Source organism: Filicampus tigris, chromosome 14, assembly GCF_054856515.1.
Source record: "Filicampus tigris isolate MCC_2025a chromosome 14, RoL_Ftig_1.0, whole genome shotgun sequence".
Classification (NCBI taxonomy): Eukaryota; Metazoa; Chordata; class Actinopteri; order Syngnathiformes; family Syngnathidae; genus Filicampus; species Filicampus tigris.
In genome coordinates, this window is record NC_141230.1 from 20,641,869 (window position 1) to 20,660,394 (window position 18,526).

Consider the following 18,526-nt stretch of genomic DNA (forward strand, 5'->3'; position numbering starts at 1 on the left):
GCACAGCGTGGACATGTACACACACACACACACACACACACACACCCCCCCTCACACACACACACACACACATGCATGCATTTTTCATATTTCAATACTCCCGAGTCTGCCCCCTGTTCTATATTTTTCGTCCAGCAATCGCAAACAATTTTAAGGCACAAATATACGCAGATGCATCTTGCATTGTCGGCTTCACGGGGAGTTATTTTAATTGTAAGCGTGGTTGGGTTTGTTTAAGGTCTGCTTTCTGCACTTGTGCCCAAACAAATGGGGGAAAAAAGCTGCATTTTTCCCTTTTTGACATATTTATAAGTTTATATTTTAGTTTTTTTGTCATATAGAAAATTATTATTTTCCCAATAATTTTTTCAAGTCAAGTAGATGTAATTAAATTACAGGAATTAGATGATCGAGTATATTTATTTTGTTATATTAGTAATTACAATTAATAATAAGTATAAATAATATATAAAATGAAAATAATAATAAAAATTAATAATAATTATGATAATTACAACAACTGTATTTATTTGACTTTGTTTGGTTTAATTAGTGGGATTTATTTCACTGTATTTTGTTTGGTATTTCCTTTATTTTGTGGGATTTAACTAATTTTTTATTTGTTTTTGAATAATTTTATAATTATTCAACTAATGCATCTTATTTCAAGTCATTTAATATTAATGTAATTAAATAAATATTGTAATGTATTGTATTTGAGTGCTTTTGTCACATCATTCATTTCAACAGTCCCAACCGGAAAGACATTTTTAGTCAGGTCGCAGTGTCCAGACAACATATCCCAGGAGGCTTTGCTGCTGTCCGACGTGGTCACGTGACGACACGCCGGTTCCTTGTCTTTCCTCTGTGAAGGTGACAGCGTGAAGCACTAGCCTCCATACTGAGCAGTTACGTCAGAGACCCTAAAAGTGAGTCTTACGGTTTTCGGTGGTTAACTTTCGTCCAAATTTCGCTTTAAACAACGTCGTTTATGAGCGCATATGTGAAAACGGAGCGCTTTTTGAGCAGTTTAACGCGTGACGTCACGACATTGCCTACGCTAGCTGAAAAGTTAGCCTCTCGTGTGCGTTATGTAATGTAGGGTAAAAGAGATTTTAGACGCTGGAACGCTTACATGTCAACGCGGCACGGCTCGTTCGTGGTTATTCTGTTTGGTTTTATGCGGCACATTTTGATAGTCCAATTTTAAGTGATCATTTTGACACGAGTTGTGATGCGCGGACACACCCCCACTTTTGTCACAAATTTCTCCCTTACCAATATTTGTACTGTTTGCTCTTTTTCACAAATACACTTTATTCACGTGTAGTAGTTCGGCCTCTATTATTATTTTACCAGTAAACTGAACCTTGCATATATCTATGGCATTGTGAACACGCATGATTCTGTATTATTTCCCACGTATAAAATGTATTATCGTAAAGGGAGGAAAGTTTATCTTCAACAATGATGACTTTTTAAGGTCAGTCTACTGTATGAAATGAGGAAATGAGTGTCTGCTGCCACAGTGACTCATGCGCTGCAAGTTTCACATTTGCTTTCACTTTGACTAAGAAACTGTCAACTTTGGATATTTACGGTGAAACTCCAGATGCAAATAAATAAATCTCTTATGACTCTTATGTGTAACGTGTGCACATTCTGTGATAGTATATGAGGTACGTTATAAGGCAACATTGTGTGTATGTTGACACAAATGTGTTTCACAGCGATCGATCTTAAGCATTTGTCAAACCAGATTAAAAAAAAAACTAGTAGCAGATTCCAATAAGTGATAGCAATTCAGACCAGAGCAAACAATCCAAGGCGTTGATCACACCCAACCCAAATGACACAAGTTTGTGATTCCAACAAGTGAATTTGATATGAGTGAGCTAGACCAGAGCAATCAATCTTGTGTGAGTCAAAACAGATTAAATGACTTACAAGAGCAATTCATTGAGACCGAGTGAGATGAGTGACTCAGATCACAGAAATCACTTCAAATTGTGATTCACCAGACCAGAGTAAGCGATCACGAGACAATCTCTTTTGTCCCGTTATAGGTTCAAGATGTCGACCGTGTCTGCCGCCGCTGTGGAGCCCGCCGCCATCACTGAGGGCGGCGAGCAGAAGAAGCCGCTCAAGGCATGCTGCGCTTGTCCTGAAACCAAGAAAGTCAGAGACGCATGGTAATTATTTGGAATACTAAAGTGCAAAATGTGAAAACACTGATTCAATTGTATTTATCTTGTCCTCAGCATCATTGAAAAGGGTGAAGAGAACTGCACGGAACTTATCGAGGCCCACAAAGACTGCATGAGGCAGCTGGGATTCAAGATTTAATTCTTTTATTATGAGCGCGTGTGCGTGTGTATGTGTGGTAAGTAAAGTCTTGTGAGTTACTGTTGTCTCGGCTTTTGAATGTTTGTAGAAATCAGAGCCACTGATGCAAACCACACAAAATGACACATAACGGCGATCCTAATTAAAGAAAGCGATCTGCGGCAGCTTTCTGATGAAAGCAAGGGAACTGAGTGATTCAGACCAGAGTAAAAGCTCTAAATGTCTGATTCACACCAGCGTAATCCTAGGTGTGATTTTAACCGGACCAAATGACTAGATCCAGACTAGAGTAAATGCTTTAAGGTAACATCAACGTTCTAAATGTGTGATTCAGACAAGATCAATCGATCTTTGGTGTAATTGAAACTGACCTAAAAGAGCAATTCAAATGAGAGCAGGTGAGCTCATGCTCCAAATGTATGATTCAGACTAGAGCAATCGATCATAGTGTCATTCCTACCAGACAAAATGACGAAAGGTTAATCACAATAAGGGATGGTGAGTTCTGGAGTGAATTAGACTAGAGCAAATGGTCCAAGGTGCTGTTAAGACCTGACCAATCAATCCCATGTGTGAGTCAAACCACATCACATGACCTAAAGGAAAAATCCCAATGAAAGTAATCAATATCAGTGATTCTGACTATGGGGAATAGGGATTTTTCTTTTTTTTTTTTTTTTTTTGAACTTGGCATAATAAAATGTTTTTTTTCCGTCTTGGAAAACAAATCTCGAAGTAAAAATGGTTAGAAAGTTAATATAGGAAGTGCTCAGTCAGTGTACAGCGTGGATATTTAGATCAACGTGAAATGATGTCAGTGATATGTTCAGAGTCAAGTGGCCACGTGAAATGCTAATTTTAGCTTGTTGAACTTGACTATCCAAACGTTCCGCCTGTTGCCTTATCATGACACACACACACACACACACACACGTCTTTTTTTTTCACCCTTTAGATGTGTGTAACCTTTTCGTCCGTTCTTCCCCAGCAAAAATGGACGACAACCCAGGAAGTTTTGGAAGGACCGAACTTCTCCTTTTATTTATTTTTTTATCTGTGATGATCACTGCAGTTGGAATTTGAATAAAAGTTCTATGCAATCATCCCCATGCTCCAAAATGTTTTTTAAGAATGGAAGGTGAATTATTAATGGTATGGTGTCTTCCTAATCTCAGTGCCCACTTCCCCCTTCCTGAATGGTTGGCGTCCGTGGTATGCACTCAGGCTTCTAAAAATAACTTCATGTCAATACTTGACATATCTGCATTCTTCTCTGTAGTGGACCGAACAGCATTTTGTCCTTTACAGAGGTAACAGAGTACTAATAGAGACGTAAATGCAAAGGAATGAACTAAATGAGCGCTTTTTAAAAAAATGACATTTTTGATACATTTAGTGACCAGAGTGTTAGGACATAGAGTATTAGTGTGATTTAAAAAAAAAACGTTTAAAAAATGATAGTTTTACTTAAAAAGTTGACGGCTTGACGGCTCATTGGAGAAAATCCAAAATAATTTGCACACTTTGCACAGCCAAATTCAAATACCATATTTGTTGTACATCTTTGGTGTATCGTTCAACTATTGTATTTTACAGGAAAAGCATCGTATTCAAGGATCAAAGAAAGCTATTAGAACAGTCTTTGAATTGAAATAAACTTTTTTCCACATGAATTCCTAGATTTTACTCAAGTAAATAGCGGTTCAAAGCTCAGTCAAAAATGGAGTTGGAAAAATGCGATTAATTGCGATTAATCTTTTGACAGCACTAGTATATATATATAATATAGTGATTGCGTGTGCTTTTGGAGTTATTTTTTTTAATGCATTATGACGATAAATGAGAGGATGATTTCACAGGCCTTGGCGGAGGTCTGCGCTCATTGCTTTCGTTTTTGTCAATTGAGATGGACAGTTAAGTATGCCAGGCAGCGGCAGCAGTGGATATTTTTACCTGAAATCCAACCTGCAAAGTGTTGTCCGTCTTGTTTTGACGCGTCCCAAGCCACTCGGTTGGCCCTGTTCAAGACAGAAACGACACATGAACAACAAGAACTTTTGGGGCCCGTCAGAACCTCTGGAGAGTTCATATAGTGACAAAGTCCTTCCCACTTCCTGCCTGCCCCTCTCTGGCTGTTATGTTAAGTAGCAGGCCTGCTTTCTGTCGGCCACTCGTGTCCTCCTTGGGTTTCAATTCCAAACATGGTGATCCTTGTGGGGACTCCATATCAACAACACCCCACTCCCACTCCTCCTCCTCCTCCCGGCTTATCCGCCCTCCTCCAGCTGTTGTCTCCACAGTGCTGGCCGACGGTTGAACTGAATGAGTCGCCACCCGAGATGGAAAAGGGGGATGCATAATGAGAGCAGGACCTTGTTCTAGAACCGTGAGAAGACCCTGAAGAACTTCCCGAGGGAACGAGCTTGGATTGTTGACTTTCCCGTCCTTTCTTGACATGACTGGGGAGAACGCCAGCCTCCTAGAGAACCTGTTCGCTGCCCCCGTCTGCGATGGCTGGAGCAACAACACCGAGGGTGCCCTTTACCATCTGGGCAACACTATCCTCTTCCTGGGCTACATGGGTGGCAGCGGGCCTTACGGGTGCCTCTTCATCTTCGGACTCCTGGCGCCTTCCTTCCTGTGCCTGACTCTGTGGGGCTGGATGACGGTATGCGGCCCCGACGTGGTCACCTGGAACCTCTTGCTGCTTCTGGCTTGCCTGGTCCAGATCTGCCACCTGCTGTACCGCCTGCACCAGGAGGGCCTGCCCAGCGAGGAGCTGGCCGCCCTCTACCAGGTCGTCTACCTCCCGTTGGGGGTGCCCGTCCGGGTCTTCAAGGAGATCGCGGGCGCCTTTGAGAACAAGGTGCTGGAAATGAAGGCGGGTGAGACATACGCAGTGGAGGGCAAGACACCCATCGAGAGGCTCTCCTTTCTGTTGTCTGGCAGGTGGGTGTCTTGAGTGCTTCTTCTGGTTCACTTTGGTAGTAGTAGTGGTACATTCTGCTAACTTTTAGCGGGCCAGAGCAGGTTCAGTTCCACGTGAGATCCCGAGTCACAGTCTCAAGCCTGAAGAAAGGGGACTATTATCTCAAGAATTGTGTCCAGCCTAAAAAACACACCAAGTCAACTACAACGACTCAAGTTATAATGGGTAGTGAATTAACATTTGTAGCAGGTGCAGTTCCTGACCAGAGCCTTAAACCCATTTCAGCTACTGGAGATCTTAAGTGTAGTGTAGCGGGTTCTGTTCCCAAAAAGTCAACGACTGTGAACCAAGTTGGTAGAGTAGTGTTACATGTAGCTTTCATGTAGCAAGAGCAGGTTTGCTTCCCAGCCAGGGCCCCAACATCCAGCTTGTGGATCTCTCAAATGTTGCTCAGTCAACTACCATGACTACAATAGTAGGGGGGAAAAAAGAAAAACAACCACAACAAAAAACTAATACTAATTTTGGTCTTCCTTGTCTTTGCGCCATACGCGTGACGCCATGATGCCACGCTAATTCCGTAGCTAATGCAGCTATCACCATCCCTCCTAAACTAGTTACCTGGACTGAAACTGGTGTAAATGTTCCATATGTTCCCCAGAAAAGTTCGGAGCATTTCAAGCCTGTTGTCCATTCCAGCAGTGATCTAATTGCGACTGGTTTTACCGATGTTGTCCGTCCCTGCGCAATATAGACAAATCTTCATACTATAAAGGCTGTTGTTTTTTAGCACTTTTACATGCCAGAAATGCCCTCTGCTTACTGTTTTGGAAGTTGACTAGCATTTGAAAGCACACTACCGATTGAATCGTACAGCTGTTAGCATAGGTGCTAACGACTTACCACAGTATCGACTGCTTTTTCAGCATTCTTTTCAAGGCACCCAGAAATGATGTTACCTAGTATCTCAATGGTCCCTGTGGTGACTGGTCCATCTTTCCGTCTGTGAGATAGATGCCAGCCGTGACCCTGAAAAGGACAAGCAGAACCGGTACCGGAGATAGAGGAGTTGATTTATTTATGACCTAAGGCGGTCATAAACCACAAGTCTTCTATTCTTCTGATCCAGGTCATGGCCATGGGTAATACATCCTGAAGTTAGCACTAAATCTAAACGCTGTTTGACAAGGTATTTTTGGTGCATCAGTGCTAAGCTAGTTGTCTTGAGGTTCTGTAGAAAATAATGAACGCATTCAAAATATAAGAATAAGCGACATGGTTGTGGAGACATTGGCTGCTGCTCATTTTAACATTGTCATAGTCATTCAGTGAAATTTAACAAATTTAACTTTAAAAAAACCAACTTTTTTTAAAAACATTTTTAACCTGAATATTGTTTTTTTGTTGTTCAAAATGTCAACTTTTTTTTTATTTTTAATTTTATTTTCTTATTTCTAGAAAAAAATGTGACTTTTTGGGTGGTGAAAGTTAAGTACTTTGTTTCTCTGGAAATCAACATTTTAGTTTTTTTTCTTCCTAAGACCATTACCATTTCTTGGTAAGTACTTTTAGCTATGAAAATGGCAACATTTTCCTTTTTTTTTTTCTAAAAATAGAATTTTATGTAATTATTTTTTGCAATAGCAATTTTTGCTCGCAAAAGTAAAAAGAGAGGGGAAAAAAAAGGACAAAAAATGCAGTGTTGTTGCTCTAGGGTTAAAGTTAGTAACAAAATACATTCGGATATAGCAAGAGCTAAAAACTACAGAATTGACTGATTTCCTGAGAAAATTACAAAATTTATCTTGTAAATGTACATGTGTTTTTTCTTGTACAATGGAATCTTTTTGCCCTGAAAACAAAAACCTACAAGAAAAACAATAGGAAAAAAAGTGTTCAACGTGCATACACTACGAGGTATGCGTGAATGCACAACGCCGGCGGTCAGATCATTCCAAAAAGTGCTAATCTGCTGTTACAGCGTCAGCCTGTACTTGGAAGGTTTCCCAAGCAGATGTTTGAAGCAACCCACATGCCCACCGCAGGAATATTTCTTCTGCTTCCTATTCAGCCCGATTTGCTGCAGGAGCAACGGCCACCTCCTAGTTGACAAAATAAAACGAGTACTTGCATTCACTGCTGTTTTATATGTAATAAAAAGTAGTTTAACTGAACAGTTTCCCAACCTTTACTGCGCCATGGCTTCCATTTTACATGGAGAAAAAAAAAAGTCATACAATACCACCATAGGAAAATGACAACAAAAGTATGAATACGGAAATAAAGATCTCGTTCTCAGTTTACTCAATGAGAAACGTGGGTCTGTTGAACAGAACAAAACGATTATCCGGGTGGATAAAAAGGTTTCGTTTACCTTTTACCTTCTAGTGGAAGAGCATGTAATTGTTCTGCTTGTCACTCTGCGTCGCGAGCATAGATAGATAAACAAAGATATATTTGTAATGAATAAATATGGATCGCTCAAGGCACTCTGGTTGGGAATCACCAAACTAGACCAAAACTTAACTGGAGTCCAATTTTAGCTAGCTGTGACTTTTTTGTCTCTATTTTGTCTTTAACAGCCTTGAATCCTGCCAAGGTTGTCTCAGGTAAACGTGACCAAGAAGAGGTTTTAGTAGATCAGATGCCGCGAAGGAAAAAAGGGAATCTTTAATACGATCCAGTTTTAGTCGGTGGATTATCGTAAAGCCCCCCCCCCCCGACTGAGGAGCGTCCGGATGACTTTATCCATCGTCTCTGGCAAACGAACAAACGGAGCTTGACGCAGCAAATATTCACGGCGATGTACAGTATTTCTTGGTCCCCTGTGGAGATCATTATGCAAATGTTTGCTAAAGTCACCCCGACTTTAATCGGTGACCTCCAGCTCTCTAATCTCGCGTTCCCTTTTTAACCTTGTCACTCTTGACGTCAGGATCAACGTGTCTCTGGAGGGTCAGTTCCTGCACTACATCCACCCACACCAGTTTCTTGACTCGCCCGAGTGGGAGTCCCTGAGGCCCAATGAGGACGGAAAGTTCCAGGTAGCGCCACGCTACATGCATGTTGTGTTTGCCCTTGGAATTTTTTTTTTTTTTTTTTTTTTTTTTAATGGAACATCACCATTTTTCCACTTTTGGCCTGCATTTTCGAAAGGCATTTGTTTGTTTGCTTTTCAGGTTACTCTGACGGCGGAGGAGGATTGTCGCTACGTGTCGTGGCGGCGCCGCCGCCTGTTCTCCCTCATGTCCAAGGAGCGTTACGTGTGCCGCCTGTTCGCCGTCATGCTCGGCTACGACATCGCCGAGAAGCTGTACAACCTCAACAACAAGCTGTACATCAAGAGCGGCGTCCTGCTGGACATCCGCCTTCCCAGCCTCTACCACGTCCTGGCCCCCTCGTCGCAGAGCAGCGAGGGCGAACCCCCCGAGCGAGTCGACCGACCCCAGCGACGGGAGTCGGACCCCGACCGGGGACGGCAGGCCGAGACCCCCGCCGGGCGGCCGTGGCCGTCCGACCCGGAGCTGCCCTCTGGTGAGGACTCCACCAGCCTGGTCCTGGAGGACTTTGCCGACTTGGCGGGCTCCTTAACCGACTACGGCAGTGAGAGGGATTATTTGAGGTAGAGGGGGCGCGAGGGGGTGCGGAGCTAACACACTGGCTCACCCGCTTAAGATACATGTAAGTACTGCACCTGGTTGACGCGGAGGATGACAACTTTGTGTGCATGGATGCCACCTTTAACACTAACACGATATTAACAAGACTTTTTTTTTCTGGGAAAACGGAAACTTTTTCCTCCCCAAAAAAATAAAAGTGGAAATATGACTTTAAAAAACAAGTTTTCTGAAAATGATGATGGAAATGGACTACTTTTTCTTGGAAAAATACAACTTTCTGGAAATGTTCATGTACAGTTTTTTTTCTGGCAGAAATTATTGAATAAATTACGGGGAAATTGTGACTTTTTACGTGATTTTTTTTCTTGTGGTGGGGCGTTATATTTTGAGGGGTTTACATCTTTTCTTGGAAGGTTATGATTTTCTTGGAAAATCTTCATCAGCATCATGAATGGTTCTATCAGCATTCATGACTCATTATTAACTAATTAATCCATAAATAAACAAGTCTGTGTTAAATGATGAATGGGGTGTGATTATTACCTTTTCCAGTCAGCAAAACAGATGCAATTTGGTTTGCTTTGAGTTCACCGTTTTGTGGATGGACATTCCTCCCAAATTTGTGGCACCCAGTCACGTGTAATTCTTACTTGTGTCCACAGGGGGCAACGTGACCGGAGGAGCAGCTCGCTTTCAGAGGACTCGAGCTCCGCTAGCTCCCACCGACACTCCCAAACTCTGACCACGCCATTTTTTTCGTTTGATCCATTTCAAGACGTTCAGTATTTGGACCACAGTTTTTTTTTTTTGATTCACACATCACTTGTGTTCATTTAATCTCATTTTGTTCAAAAACACAAAAGGAATTGAGTGCTTCCTCTGTAAATAAAACAATGTGTTAGCGTAGTTAGCCATTAGCATGTTTTTTGTTCTTCAGACTGAACATACACCAACATAATGTGAAATTGTCCTGTCCAATTACAGGGGCCAACATTTCTCTATAAAGCTTTTGTGCAGTGTGCAGTGAAAATGTTGTTTTGGGACTGTCTACTTCCTGGAATTCTATTTTTTAGCCTATTTTACGTAAATGTGTGTAAAATTGCAACAATAAACACACTTGCTACTCCACTGTCTCCACTTGGCTGCAGTGCTCTGTTTTACTACTGCCCTCAGTAATTCATTCAGTTGAGGGTTCATAGCTAGTAACGACAAAAAAAAAAAAAAAATACAGATGCTATTATTTGCCTACGCCACAGTCTCCATTTTGCTGTGACGCTCCGTCTTCCTACCGCTCTCGCATTTTTCTCTGTTTGGTCTCTGAAGGGGTGTCAGAAGTAACTGCACACCTGCACAAAGTCATGTGACCATGGAGATCCTCGCCGGATGTTGATGTTGTTCACGCACAGTGGCGCCTCGCGCCTGATAAAACAGAGAAAAAATATATTTTAATTCTGCCTAGCAACAAGTGTCTCTCAATAGAATGAAAACTTAAAATTGATTTTTCTTCCCCCCCACAAACAATTGTGAACTCTGCCTAGCAACAAGTGTCTTCCCACCTGTATGATTGTGAAGTCTGCCTAGCAACCGGTGATCACGTGAATTCCGCCCAGCCACAAGTGTCTTCCCCACATAGTAATTGTGTATTCTGCCTAGCAACATGTCTTCTCCCCCTCAGATGAATTTCTTCTCGCAACCAATGTCCCCTGTCCCTCAAATAATTCTGCCAAGTAACAAGTGTCTACCTCTCAAATGATTGTGTTCTGCCTAGCAACAAGTGAAAATGAATTTAAATTCGACCTAGTAACACTAGTAACAGCTCTCCTTCCACACACATTGAATGAGAATTATGTCGCTTAACACTTGGGGGGGAAAATATTTGAATACTTCTACTATATGTTTGCACCACTTGCTAGCTATAATTGTATTTAGTTGAGGGTATTTTGGGTTTTGATCTCGTTTTTCGAGCCTGAAACTCAAACATTTGGAAAACATCTCCATCCAGTGGTCTGGCATGCACATTACAGGGAAAAAAACAAAACAAGAGCATCGTGTTCGTAACACATTTCAGTCCAGACGTACGCGGGCGAGGCGATTTGGGACAGACAGATGGACTTGAGGTGGATGTCGTTCTGGCGGTAGAAGCGAGCGCCCGTGTTTTTCAGGGCGATGGAGTGGATCTCACACAGCGGCACCGGGTGAGCCACCATCGTCCTGTACACCGTTGTGTCTGTTTGACTAAAACACACACACATTCATCACTGCAGGCAGTTATTACCTCCCCCAAGGATGTCACCATTACAAATGGCCCGTGGGGAAGGTGATGACTGTTAGGATAAGAAAAACATGCCATGGGCCTTGAATTCAGATACTTTATGAGGTTATCACATCTAGTGGTCCAGTCTAGTTCAAGGTTTGTAGAAGTGGAAATTCTGGCACACCACTGTAAGGATCAGGTGGTTTGGTACCCTTTTCGAAACCTCAGCTACTGGTAGTGAACTAAACCAAAATGTACTGCTTGACAAAAAGGGTTCACTTAAGTGTACCGCTGTGCTTGATAGCCCAAAGGAAGGATGGCAAAAAAAGCGGCGCTACCCACAGCCGGAGTCGTTGTTGTGTCTCCAGGTCTCCGGTGGTCAGCGTCACTTCCACTTCTGCGCTTTTAGCCAGAGCGGACACTTCCAACACGAGCAGGATGTGATGAGCTGCAGCACGCACGGGAGACGACATCGACATCAGTCACACCGGATTGTTCCCAAAATTGTTTCTATTGGCATTAGCTATTTTAGTACCCTGCATGAAATGCTATTCATCACACTATAGACCTAACTGTACTGCTTGGTGGAAATATTGTGATCTGTTATTTTGGTGCCCTTCAAAACAACCAAAACTAAAAATTGGGCTGTTCAAAAGGGAGCAATAAGTGGTATGTTGAGAAGGGTGCCGACAAGTGATATGGTTGAAAAGAGTGCCAAATAGTGGTAGGGTTCAGAAAGGTGACAAGTTGCGACATGTGTTCAGCAGCGGGGCCAGGAAGTGGTAGGGTGCCAAAAAATGGTAGGGTTCAAGAAGGTGCCAAAACGTGCCGTGGTTCGGAATGTTACGGTTTGATGAGCAAAATTAATATTTTTCAAAAGGGTGCACAAAAGTGGTAGGATTCGAAAAGTTACCAAAAAGTGGTAGGATTTTGGACTGATATGTCGGCTGCCAAAAAGTGTGCCCTAAATGGGACGCTTCAAAAGAGTGCCAAAAAGCGGTATGGTTCCGCCAAAAAGTGGGCAGGTTCGGAAGGATGTCAAAACGTTTACGGTTCCCGAACGTAAAGTTACGGCGGGGTGCCAAAAAGTGTCATTTTCCACATTCTTTTTTGCTTTTGTTGTATGCTTCACTTTGTCTGACTTTGAATTGTTCTTGTTGTAAGCGCGCAGCAGCACGCGATTGATTTTGCCTTTGCGTGCGCAGGGTCACTCACATACAGCAAAGGAGCTCATTAGCTTGCTTCTGCTGACTAATGACATTTCCCCTCTGGCTTTGTCTTTGATGTTTGTGCCGCAATTAGGAGACGGTTCGCACGTTGGCTTTACTTTTGTATCCACATGAGGACGCTCATCAGGAACGGTGAAAACCCTCAAGTGTGCATTCACAAGCTCCGGTCAACATTCGCAATGTACTTTTTAGTGCATCAAGTTGATGTTTTCTCACTGCAGAAAGGCGGCTGGGACGTGGTGATGAGGAACAACTTTTGCTCGGTGGGGAGGGGAGATGAAGTGATGCCGCACTTTTCGGACAAACCTGAAAGGCACACATGCATCCACGCTGGAATAAGTTGCCAATGAAGATGAAATGCGTGCCAAATATTGACATTTACAAAAGAAAAGATTTAAAGAGATTTCTTTTTACATGCTTCAAATTGTTTTCAATAAGATAATGTGTACTTTATTTTTATTGTATATTTTTATACTACTGGGTATTAAATAACCTTGATGAAATGTTTTTGAATTGTTTCCATTTTAAATGATATATTTTATAGCTATTTGATTTGTATTAATATATTGAATCAGTTATAATTCATGTAATTCATGAATTTAAAAAAATAATTTGTGTATTTTTACTTATTATTTGAGTTTATTATCATTTATTATGATGTATTTCAGCTGTATTTAAAAAAATGAGTGCAGTATATTATTTACATTGAACTAATTTTAATTGTGCTTTTTGAATTATTTTATGATTTATTCATTGAATAAATTGAGTTTATTGTATTGCAAATTATTATTATTTCTATAAAATTAAATGACTCAAAATGTATTTTTAAGTACTTTTCTATTTACTCAAATTGCATTTTAATGTCATGACTGAATGACCCACTAATTACACTTATGCACTTTATTGTATTTTAAATTGTATTGTTTTATTCATTTGTAAGGACATTTTTATAGTTATTTATTTTTTTAACGTGTTATTTCTTAAATCCATTCATTCATTTGACTGTTATATTTGTAATATTTTCCTTCATCATAATAACATTATTTTGTAATGTAATTTAACATAACTGCAATTTTACTTATTTGAATGTATTGTATTCAATATTTATTGTATTGTTTTATTTCAATGATTTTATCATTGTGTTTGAAATCGGCTTTGTGCGTTCTGTCAATTTGTCTATTTATTTATTTATTTATTTAACTTTTACAATAGAGTATTTTTAATGTTGACACCCTTACCCCCAATTAATTTTCAGTTTGATGCTAACCACTGACCGATGGCGGGACACGTTCCCCTGAAGGCATCGCAGTGGAGGCATCGTCCCTGCAGGAAGTTTTGGTAGCTGTCACAGGGGATGCCGCTCAGCCGGCAAGATGCATTCAGAGCGCTCATGTACACGTGCAGCGCCCTCATGTGGTCGCAAATCACATAGCCGTACACTGGAAAGAAGCCCCAAACTGACAAATCCACACGAATAATGATTGGGTCCAAAACAGGGTGCCAAAAATAAGTACAGTTTGGTTCAAAAGGGAGGGTATTCTTTTTTTTTTGGAAGGACGGTATGGTTTAAAAGGGTGTCAGAAAATGGGCATGGTTTGATTCAATAAGGTGCCAAAGAGTAGTGCCAAGAATTAATATGGTACGGAAAGGTACCAAAAAAATGGTTAAGTAGGGTACAAAAAGTGTTATGGTTTGATTTACAAGGGTGCCACAAGTTGCATGCTTCTGAAGGGTACCAAAAGTGGTATAGTTCAAAGGGCGCCAAAAAGGGGCTTTGGTGTGGTTGATAAGGGTGCCAAAGAGTGGTTTGGTTCAGAAGATGCCAAAAAGTGGTATGCTTCAAAAGGATGCTAAAACATACTATGATAAAAAGGGGTGCCAAAAACTGTGATCCCAAGAAGCGGTATGGTTTAGAGGAGGACCAAAAGTGGTCAAGTTTAGAGTGCCCAAAAATGTGCTAAAAAGGTGATAATTGCTAAATTTAAAAAAAAAAAAAGGGATGCCAAAAAGTGGTATGGTCCAGTCGGTTGCCAAAAAGTAGTCTTGTTTAAAAGGGTGCAAGAAAGTAATATAGTATAGATCCAACTTTCTTGGTACCTTTCACAAGAAAAAAAGTCTTTATCCAACATTCAGAGACATAAGGGGCTGGACGACATTTACAATTTGTTTTTTTTAAAGGGTATTTTCGACTTTTAGTGTAAGGCGGAATTCACCAGAGGCGAACCGGGATCGTGCGCATCCCGTCTGGTCGTTTCCACCATTCAGGAAAAAGTCCACGTGGCCGACCGGGATGGAGATGCCGAAGTCTGACGACGCGTCAAAACAAAACAAAACAATATCAGGACCATTGTGAGTGTCTCAAACATGTTCTTGTCTTCCATAACCTAACATACTCGCGCTTTGTAAATATTCAGTCCTAAGTTAGCTGTTTCCAAATCTAAAGCGCATTATTTTGGAACAATTTACAGCGTTGGAGAAAATGAGATGTCACGATTGTTTTTTATGTCTTTAAATACGACTAATGTCTTACAGTCTGAGTCGGTGTGGATGGCGTCCACAAATTGCGCGTCGGATGGGTCCAGACGGTCGAAGGTGTCTGCACCCTTAAACAAGGGACCAGCCGGGTCCAGACCTGGAGAACATCAACAGTAAAAGAACTGGATTGCACTCAAAATCAAGCAAATTCCAGTTGCGGTTTACCCGTGATTCTTCCGATCTTTCCCTCAAAGAGCGTTCCCACAAATCCGGCCACGTGCGCCCCCAAACTGACGCCGATGAAGTGGAATGACTCCAGCTTGCATCCTTCTTTCTGTTTAAGAAAGTCATAAATTACGTAAAAATGTTGAAATGTATTAAGAGAAAAAAATGTGATGTGTTAAAAGAGTAATAAAGGAAAAAAAAAAAAGTCGTAACGTTATGAGAAGTCATACGTCACGTAAAAAAACGTACTGCTACGAGAAGTCATCAATCAAGAGACAAAAAGCTGCAATGAAGACGGTCATAAATCACAAGTAAAGCATTGTAACGTTGTGCTGTTTGCGACCTGCAGCCGGTTGACGAGGACGGAAATCTGCAGGGCCACCTCCTTGTAGTTGTCCACCACCAGGTTGTACGCGAACGAGGCGCCGTGCACCCAGTCCACCATCAGCACGTTGACGTCCTCCACCTTGAGCAGCGCCTCGGCCAATTCCAAAACCCACGAAGGCTTGCTGCCCAGGGTCCTGTGCGTGCATGCGCAACATCAAAGACACTTCTCTTCAATCGTCACAAGGTGTCAGTGTTTTCAATGAATTTAAAGCACATTTTCAAAGACTGTTTAGTCTTTAATGAGTCTAATCTAGGTATTTTGTAGATATCAAAGGCAATGTAGACTTATAAGAAGCTAATCTACGTGTTTTGCAAACATCAAGGAAAATGTATTCCAGCTAAACTAAACTACTGTATGTGTTTCTGTCGACATCAAAGGCCTTCAATGAAGCTAACCGACTGAGATTTTTGAAAGACTAAAGACAATTTAGCATAGTTAATTCACCTTACATACATGTTTGTGTAAACATTAAAGCGGAAGTCATTTTGTGGAATAAGTGTTAATCCACTCGTTTTTAGCCATCTGCCGGGGCGGCCATTTTGTCTTTTGGCGACTGAAAATGACATCACAACTGCTCACAACGACCAATCACGGCTCAGATTCAGATAACAGGTCAACCGTGGTCGTTTTGAGCAGTTGTGATGTCATTTTCAGTCGACAGAAGACAAAATGGCCGCCACCAGAGATGGCTAAAAACGAGCTTAACGCAAAATTAATCAGAATGCCGTGTTTCAACTAGTGGGCCTGCTGGGAACATATTCTTGAAAAAAATATGTTTGGGTTGACTTCCGCTTTAAAGACAAATTAGTCTGGAACATAACATCGGTGTTTGGTAAACATCAAGGACAATTTCGCCTCAAATGAAAACACCTAGCATAAGAGATTCTTGCAAATTCTGGTCTGCTGTGATTGCAACGCAGGTAGTGCAGGGTGTGGAATCCGACCTGTATCCGTGCACGATGACCTTAGTGGGCCGCGTGACGTTGAAGGCGCTCCCTGGCGTCTGGCGGAAGGACTGCGCGCAGCCCGGGCGCTCTCGGGTCATCAGCAGGTAGCGAACCCGCGGCGCTCGCTGCTGCCTCTGCTGGCGGTACTGCTGCCAGGTGGTGGTGCTCACGTCGGCGCACTCATCCGCCCTCGCCTCCAAACCTCCACAATGACGCCAGTGCAGTGATGTATTTGCCATTTTAATATTCATTATTGTATTTACAATTTTTTATTAATATGTATTTTTATTACTCTGTTCTTTTGTACATTATGATTTTCATCAACCTATTGAAAGTTAGTTTGAAAAATGTTATGTATTCATTTTATTACTATGTATTTTTCCATTTTATTTAATATTGTATGATACAGTCAAGAAGTTAGAGTACAGTATATTATATATTTTTAGTATGACTGTAATAATTTCGTTTATTTTGAAGTTTTATTGTAGTTTTCATATTTTTACATCTTATTTTATATTGTATATATGTTTTATTTCATTATACAGTCCATTTATTGTATTTATTATACATTATTGTATGATTATTTTGTACATTCTTAATTTGCTAAAGATTTTATTTTTTTAGACTTATTTTAAAATTTAATATAATTTATGCATTTCATTTTGCACTGTATATGATATTTTATACATTTTCTGTTTGATTTTTTTTAATGTATTCTTTTAGTATTTTTCCCTTTTCTGTATTTTTGACGACAAAAATATACATGATTTATTTTGCCGTTATAACATATTACTCATTATATGAATGTATACATGATACATTAATTTAACGTTATTTATTTATTATTCATGTTATCATTTGTTATTTTTCAAAACACTTTTCTTCATTGTCTATTTTGTTATGCCTTACAGTTGTTTAAAACATACAATATTAGTGTATTCATTTTACCTGATTGTTTTTTAAAACTCTGCTCGTATGGCTAAAATTAAAAAACGTCATCACATTGAGGACGATTCCTAATATTTTGGTTATCGTATTGATAAGTCCACGAGATGGGCAAAATATTAGGCATAGGTGGCCTACCTTGGAGCGTGTGGATCCATAGAAGACCGAAGAGCAGCAGGACGCTTTTGCCCGGGGGGCCCATTTCCGGGGGGGGGGGGGACAATGGAAGCTTAGCGGTGCTCAGCTGCTCAGTGAAGCCGGCCCAGAGTGATCGGCTTTCGATTTAGGCGTCACACAACAGCCGGCGACGGGAATCCCCGAACCACGAAACGCCACATAAATAACCACACGTAAGTTTCGCGTTTTACGACAATATGTGCGACTTTTAATGTATCATAACTCACGTCCGAGGGCGAGTGGGCACGAACGTGATTGGTTGTTGGCTTTCCCAGAAACTGCTGATGATAAGTCCCTTAAGGCTACGTCACAGGTAAACAAACAAGATGGCTGCCCACGCAGGCGATCATGCAGGGTTCACAGATAGTGTTGACAGAGCCTAGTGTCAAATTTGGAAAACGAACGGGCAGAAAAGACGTCACACAAAGCAATCGCAATGTGAGTTTTGAAACAAATCATTATTTTAATGACTAAAAAATAAGAATGAGGACGTAGCGCATTATTGCTTATGATGAACCCCCTCCACAAACGAACCATATTTCTTTCACCACACAATAGTGCTTCCACGAAAACAAATAAAACTAGCTTGTTTAATTGTACGGTCGCTGACAAGCGTGAAAAGTACAAATATTACAGTATTTATTTTAAAAAATACATTTATTAAATGTTATTACTAATAGTGGTTTTAGATTTATTGAGTAATTGTTTACTCCGATATATAAATCAAGGTCTGTACAGTAAATAAAGTTCAGATTTGTTGTGGTTGTTACAAATTTGGCCAAAGTTGAACAAAATCAATCACTATACACTGACTAGACCTTTGCTATTCACAGGGGATAGGGGCAGGACAGGCCTGTGAATAGCGAAAAAACGTTTATAATTGACTCTTTGAAATGCATTGGAGGAATTAAAAAAAAATCCCCCGAAATTCTTCATAAAACACTGACGAACATTTAATGTCATTTTCCATGAAAAGTGTTTGGGAGAAGGA

At 40.8% G+C, this 18,526-nt stretch overlaps 3 protein-coding genes and 1 long non-coding RNA gene across 13 annotated transcripts; 3 read left to right on the forward strand and 1 right to left on the reverse strand.

Annotated features, from left to right (window-relative positions):
- Positions 1–771: 771 nt before the first annotated feature.
- On the forward strand, positions 772–3,449 carry cox17 (cytochrome c oxidase copper chaperone COX17). 2 transcript variants are annotated; one of them, XM_086051680.1, is made up of 4 exons: positions 772–929; positions 2,067–2,192; positions 2,262–2,383; positions 3,302–3,449. In XM_086051680.1, exons 2-3 carry the CDS (start codon positions 2,074–2,076, stop codon positions 2,344–2,346), a joined length of 204 nt encoding a protein of 67 aa, XP_085907806.1. In that variant the 5' UTR covers positions 772–929; positions 2,067–2,073; the 3' UTR covers positions 2,347–2,383; positions 3,302–3,449. The 2 variants fall into 2 exon arrangements, with proteins under 2 accessions (XP_085907806.1, XP_085907805.1); XM_086051679.1 differs by having other exon boundaries at positions 3,335–3,449.
- A 796-nt stretch (positions 3,450–4,245) lies between these two features.
- On the reverse strand, positions 4,246–18,015 carry pla1a (phospholipase A1 member A). Of its 6 annotated transcripts, XM_086052512.1 has the most exons (14): positions 17,763–18,015; positions 17,497–17,633; positions 16,411–16,615; positions 15,422–15,599; positions 15,079–15,187; positions 14,909–15,010; positions 14,592–14,684; positions 13,653–13,835; positions 12,595–12,684; positions 11,492–11,597; positions 10,975–11,130; positions 10,242–10,314; positions 6,179–6,304; positions 4,281–4,364 (listed from the first exon to the last, which is right to left on the reverse strand). In XM_086052512.1, exons 2-14 carry the CDS (start codon positions 17,558–17,560, stop codon positions 4,296–4,298), a joined length of 1,554 nt encoding a protein of 517 aa, XP_085908638.1. In that variant the 5' UTR covers positions 17,561–17,633; positions 17,763–18,015; the 3' UTR covers positions 4,281–4,295. The 6 variants fall into 6 exon arrangements, with proteins under 6 accessions (XP_085908640.1, XP_085908638.1, XP_085908641.1 ...); XM_086052514.1 differs by lacking the exon at positions 17,763–18,015 and having other exon boundaries at positions 4,246–4,364; positions 6,235–6,304; positions 17,497–17,752; XM_086052515.1 differs by lacking the exon at positions 17,763–18,015 and having other exon boundaries at positions 12,564–12,684; positions 13,646–13,701; positions 17,497–17,752.
- Positions 4,402–10,028, forward strand: popdc2 (popeye domain cAMP effector 2). Of its 3 annotated transcripts, none has more exons than XR_015089712.1 (4): positions 4,402–5,295; positions 8,211–8,319; positions 8,455–8,956; positions 9,558–9,700. XR_015089712.1 is itself a non-coding variant. In XM_086052526.1 (4 exons), the coding sequence occupies exons 1-4, from the start codon at positions 4,802–4,804 to the stop codon at positions 9,635–9,637; spliced, it is 1,038 nt and encodes a 345-aa protein (XP_085908652.1). In that variant the 5' UTR covers positions 4,403–4,801; the 3' UTR covers positions 9,638–10,028. The 3 variants fall into 3 exon arrangements, 2 of the variants coding, with proteins under 2 accessions (XP_085908651.1, XP_085908652.1); XM_086052526.1 differs by having other exon boundaries at positions 4,403–5,295; positions 8,455–8,809; positions 9,558–10,028; XM_086052525.1 differs by lacking the exon at positions 9,558–9,700 and having other exon boundaries at positions 8,455–9,417.
- Positions 10,846–13,526, forward strand: LOC147136785 (uncharacterized). 2 transcript variants are annotated; one of them, XR_015089714.1, is made up of 3 exons: positions 10,846–11,090; positions 12,452–12,524; positions 12,600–13,526. It is a non-coding gene; the product is annotated as an uncharacterized LOC147136785 (long non-coding RNA). The 2 variants fall into 2 exon arrangements; XR_015089715.1 differs by having other exon boundaries at positions 12,452–12,510.
- Positions 18,016–18,526: the final 511 nt, after the last annotated feature.